General features: G+C 32.5%; 1 protein-coding gene across 1 annotated transcript in view; it reads right to left on the bottom strand.

Annotated features, from left to right (window-relative positions):
• The window catches only part of LOC114173647, a 28,871-nt gene extending 25,957 nt beyond the window's left edge, over window positions 1–2,914 (bottom strand). Inside the window, exons 1-3 of the mRNA XM_028058148.1 lie at window positions 2,601–2,914; window positions 1,041–1,391; window positions 737–952 (exon numbers count right to left, since the gene is read on the bottom strand). Coding sequence (XP_027913949.1) covers window positions 737–952; window positions 1,041–1,391; window positions 2,601–2,789 — 756 coding nt within the window. The 5' untranslated portion in view covers window positions 2,790–2,914. The remainder of the gene's footprint in view (window positions 1–736; window positions 953–1,040; window positions 1,392–2,600) is intronic.
• Window positions 2,915–6,000: the final 3,086 nt, after the last annotated feature.

The raw sequence follows: 6,000 nt of genomic DNA on the forward strand, positions 1-6,000 counted from the left end.
CTTCTAATTCTTCCTTCTTTTTCCGTTCAACTTTTATTGGAAGACATTACTAAGTTGAAAGCTAGGGATTAACGAAAAAGACTAAAAAATAAAATAAAAACAGTATATATAATATTTCTTTCTATACTAATGAGAAACTGAATAATTGTAATTAATTATTCACTGTTTACTTAATAGGTTGAGCCATTCTTTTTTATCTCTGATCTGATATAATTATTCAATATTTTCCACACATATCCTCCTTTTATAGGACCGAAAATTCTTTCACAAATTCCAAATATAAGGTAACTTGTGTCTTTCTGCAAAGAATTAAGTCATGTTTCTAAGGAGTAGTAGAGGACCTAGGTTGACATGGAATGGGACTCCCCACCAATTTGTAAAAGAGACTACCATGCTGAGAACTGTATCATCCTAATAGTTTAGTGTAAATCCAGGAATTATTGTTTACTCCTAGCAGAATTCATCTTAACATGAATCACACACAGTTCATAGATAATTTGGGAACCCAGGTTAATGTGAAATGGGACTCATCACTTGACCAATGAGGCTACAACATGAAGAGGTATATCATCAAACTCGTAGTGTTTTAGGCCCAAACCTAGGAATTGTTGCTTTATCTCTAGTAGAATTAATCTAAATAGAAATTACATACTGCTCGTAGATAGATAAGCATGTAAACCAGTACAGCATGCAAAGATAACCAACTTCAATTTACTAAACCCAAAGAAAGCCTCACCAATTTCGGTATAACACCCGCTTCAACCATGATGCTGTGGTTAACACGGCTCAGTGCTAAATTTGCCAAAATGCCCCCTGCAGCCTCCTGCACTTTAATGTCCTCATCTTCAAGGTACTTAATAGCTACAGGAAGGATCTCAGTCTTTGAAATTTTAATCCAGAGCTTCTCATCAACAGATAAATTCCACAGTGTAGTCAAACTCTGCTCCTTTACCTGCAAAAATGGTTCTAGATATTCTAATTTTCTACACCAAAGAAATATGTGCACATGAACCCAAATTTCTGTATACCCAATTCCATACCTCAGGAGTCAAGGAAGATTGTCTCAGCAATCTGTTTATCTCTTCTATCGCTCCACTGTCAGCTACAGAATTTCTATACAGATTGACTGAAGACAATGATCGCAGAAGGCCTGCAGCTGCCTCGCATGCTGAACTAGACTCTGATCTGAGGAGGTTCACAACAAGATTAATACAACCAGGAAACTGCATTATAGTGTCTATACACTTCTTTCCACCGAGTGAATACTTCCAGAGGGCAATTATAGCTTGTTCTCTATCCAAAGGATCACGATCAAGGCCTAACATACGAACAAACAAGGCCACATAACCATCACCAAGGCCAGAAGATGTACTTGTTACTGCATCAACACCCTGAAAGCAAAATTTAATCATTTGACATCACATGAAACGTTTTGTTGTCTAACTATAAAAATATACAAGGCCAAGAGAGGTTTTCTGAAAATCTATTTTGTAGCTGCCTAAATTCTGCTTCCCCTGTATGGTCACAAAGCATAACATCTCAGACAAATATCAAAAGTCACCAAAACTACTTTCAAAACAATATACAACCAACAATCAAACCCAACTATGAACATGTTTGCAAGTCTTTTTTTTTTTTTTTTTGAGATATACTTTTTTATGTAAATATGCTTTTTGTTGGAAGTCCCACGTCGACTAGAGAAAAAGCAATTTCATAATATATGAGTGAGGTTCAAACCTCACCTTACAAGATGGTTTTATGGGGTTGAGTTAGGCTTAAAACTCACTTCTAACACTTTTAATTACAACGAAAACGACACATTTTAATTTAAATCCTTCAAAAAATGTTGTATTGGCTTTGCTCCACGTTAATTTATTTTTGTAAGCAACTCCTATAGTAGTGATGTCGCAAGCATATGCACACCCTACATCAACAACCATTTGTACAGGGATTAAAAACCATGAAGGGTTTAAACCACTTGTAACCGCAATTGTGGCCACTACATCAAGATTTCTGGCTGGTGTATATATGATCATATCTGTCACATTTGTCCATAAGAAAAATCTAGAAAGAGACTCTCTCATTGGTTGAAATTATAGGAAATCACAAAATTCAGTAGGTCCTACAATTTATACACGACTCACTCTCTCTCTCCCCTATTTTTGTCTTTTCCAGTCAATTTCAAATTTGAAAATGTCTTCCAAGCACTCCTCTTGCCCATAACTTCCTACAATATCAAGAAATGCTACGAAACCGCAACCGATGAGATAATCCAACAACCTTGACAAACCTTTTAAACCGAATATTTATTCTTTTCTCAAAAAAATATCTAAAGCAGGAGGAAAAAGAACATTTATTATTTCTGTAAAATAAGTTCCCAGACACACTCAATCTACGCATGAGCATCTTCTGTATTAAACCCAATGATTCAATTACAACACCAAATAATATCAACCAGTAATCATCGACCGGAGCACACATACATCAGAAATCAATAAAACTTCCCAATAAGCACCAAGAGAACGGTTAAATAACAAAATTAAACAAAAAACATAGGAAAGGGACGTGAAAACAAAACGATGTGTGTATCTGCAGCGTACCGGCGAAGAGGTTGCGTCAACGGCGCCGTCACGAGCGTCATTGGTGGCCCTGGCAACGAAAGCGAGTTTGGGGGTGGATTTGGAAAAGATTGCGACTCTGTTTCTCGGAGGAGCTTCTGCAACGGTGATGGGAGGAACGAAATGAGAAGGGTGGAGCTTGGAGGAAGGTAGGAGTGTGGAGGCCAACATGATTTGGCCAGAGTGGATAACTGTGATACACTGCCTGAACCAATGTGAAGAGAGAAGAAGGAATATATGTGTCGGGGGTTCCCTCGCGAAAACAAGATAGATTTTTCTGGAACTGTGGCAATATTGTTTTGTTTGATGTGCTATTCATCTAAGGGAATCAAATTCTTTCATGTCTTTTTTTTTATTATTATTTTTAATTAAACTATTTTATATTTAAGTAAATATTTACAATATTATATGAAGGATGACATTTTAACTTTTCGTTTGTTATGTAGAGGGATGATTTTTTACAGGGTTATTTTTAATTAAATTATTTTATCTTTTTGGAATTTGTATAACATTATATAAGAAAGACTAAACTTTTTATATTTTTAATGATTACAATATGAATATTTAAATAAGATAAAGAAATTGACCATATAAGATGTAATTTAACTTTGAATCAAAACCAACACATTAACACAAATCAAATTTGATATAGACGCTTTAAGCATAGAGACATTATAATTAATTCAATATATGATATATTTATCGAATATTTTAATTCATTACTTTTAATTACTAAAACCCATATTTTGCTAAAGATTAAGTGAAAACATTATTTAATTAATTACATGCAATAATGAATCCAATAACAATCACTTTAACACGATTTTTTAATGTCAAACTTTTTTTTTTAATGTTTGGTTGTACAATGTTGAATAGTACTTCATACACTTGATTGTAGAATGTTGAATAAGATTTTTGATGAGAATAGTAACATTAGTATTTGTACTGTATGGCCTATTGTCATCTCTAGTCAGACAGTTGGTCAGGCGATCCAAGGATAAGTGGTCCAACGTCGTCTGCTATAGGCGGACGATCCCTTGGGTTATTGATGTTGCAATCTCTTCGGAGTAATTTAAGTGAGCTCACGACCGAACGACCTCTGCCGTTCATTCCAATTGAACTTTGTCTCCATATCATAGTTATGAAGACCTCCGTTAGGACGCACGACCCTCCGGTCGAGCGGCTGCACCAAAACTAAATCAGTAAGTTAAGTAAATTAAAGTAATACAAGTCAGTAATCAAGTTTAAAAATCAATTAAGCTATGATTAAGAAAATACTAATCATGGGCCCATGTCAAAAATTATAAATAGGAGTCCAATGTAAGTTGGTGAAGACTTTTACTTCGCATTTATTACAACATTAATTGTACTTACCCGAACGAACTTGAACTGACTTAAGCATCAGAGCCTTATAGACAGGTACCCCGATTGTTGAGACAACTGAGCGAATGAAAACTAGGAGGAATCGAACGGGAGAAAGGAGAGATCGAACAGTGGAGGATTGTACGAAAAGACTAAGGACAAATTAAGTGTTGGAGATAGGTGTTTGATCCCTGTACCCGAAACAGTATTATCACTTGAGAAAGGAATATCAGCTAATCTCAAATCATATTTTAGCAACAAAATTTAAATATAACAACTTCTAATTGTTATATACTCTCCCTCAACTTATGATAGAGTTACTAGTGCAAAATCAGCATTCAACCATCATAAATAAAGATGATTAAAAATTATTTATTAAAAACAAATATGACAAAATTGTAATTAAAACAACTAGCGTAACACAGGCGCTATCGCACCTGTGTGTATATATTTTTTAAATATACGTGATATTATATTAGTAGGTGATAATATGATAATGTTATTAAGTTAATATATATATATATATATATATATATATATATATATTAGAATTATATTTATTAAAAATAAAGTGAAATATATCAGAACAGATAAAAGAATAACCATTAATAAATAAAGAAGAAGCAGAGACATCTGATTTTATAAAATTTTTGTAAAAGTAACGGTCAATTTTAAAAAATTTAATAAATTGTTATATTTAAAGGGTAAAATCGGTATTTTAAAAAGTGGACACAAAAAGGGGAATCCCCTTTATATATTGTTATAGATATTAAAATTATATTTATTAAAAATAAAGTGAAATATATCAGAACAGATAAAAAAATAACCATTAATAAATAAAGAAGAAGAGAAGAAGCAGAAACATATGATTTTATAAAATTTTTGTAAAAGTAACGATTAATTTTTAAAAATTTAATAAATTGTTAAATTTAAAGGGTAAAATCGATATTTTAAAAAGTAGACAAAAAAGAGAAATCCCCTTTATATATTGTTATAAATTATTTTAATAAGGTTATTGGTGAACCATCATTAAATATCTCAATTCAAGAAAATAACAACAGTTAATGTCTTTTATTTTGGTCTAACCATTTGGTTCAGTTGTTGTTAAGAATTTATACATTTTGAGATTTGAGTTTATTTAATGAATAAAGTTTTTAGTTTTCGTTATCAAGTTGGTGGCATCAGAGTTAGTAAGTGGTGATTTTTTAATTAGCGTGACACCTTAATAAAAGTGTTACGTTTTTTGTATCATAACTAGGTTATGATTCTCTACAGGGTTGTTGGGACTGAACTCATTGTTTTTTTGTTGTGCATCTTTCTTTGTCTGATTTACTTTGCTTCTTATTTTTCTTCTAACTTTATTTTTGTGTATTCAGTAAGTCTCGTAGAGGTAATAACCTAAATCGTACTCGTAGTTATCCCGCTCATGAGATGTACGGAGTCACCAAGGCTTGAAATGATGACCAATGTTATATACTATTGAACCTAAGGATTATCCTAACTTAGACGAATTTGTGAGACATAATCTCACTAAGTTTAATGGGAAGGTGGTGACAAACTTTTTTCACCTAAACTCCCAAACAAATTAAATTAAACCCCTTACTAATGTAGTATAAGATTCAACTTAGGTCAATCCAAGAATATGCTAGTGCAACGAGTGGATTGAATGAAAAAAAAAATGTTTTGGGGGATTTTTGAAGGTAAAAAAAAAGAAATAAGAAAGGTAATGGCATAAAGATTTTAAGGTAAGTACAATGTGATTAAAACAAGCGACGAAATAGATTATAGGCTATAAATTAAAGTAGCGTGAACTAACCTAATGTGCAAACAAGAACAAACAAGAGGGGAAAATGAACTAGAAATTTTGCAACATTAAAAATAGACTAGCTCTAGCAACATAGACCAATAAAATGTACAAGGAATGAAACATAGCAAAATACTATTGCAAAGAGTTAGAATCTATACTAAGGGAAGTTAAAAATTATGCAATTAAATGAAATTAACAACTTGGACAACAATC

The sequence above is a fragment of the Vigna unguiculata genome, chromosome 2 (genome assembly GCF_004118075.2).
Source record: "Vigna unguiculata cultivar IT97K-499-35 chromosome 2, ASM411807v1, whole genome shotgun sequence".
In the NCBI taxonomy this organism is placed as follows: domain Eukaryota; kingdom Viridiplantae; phylum Streptophyta; class Magnoliopsida; order Fabales; family Fabaceae; genus Vigna; species Vigna unguiculata.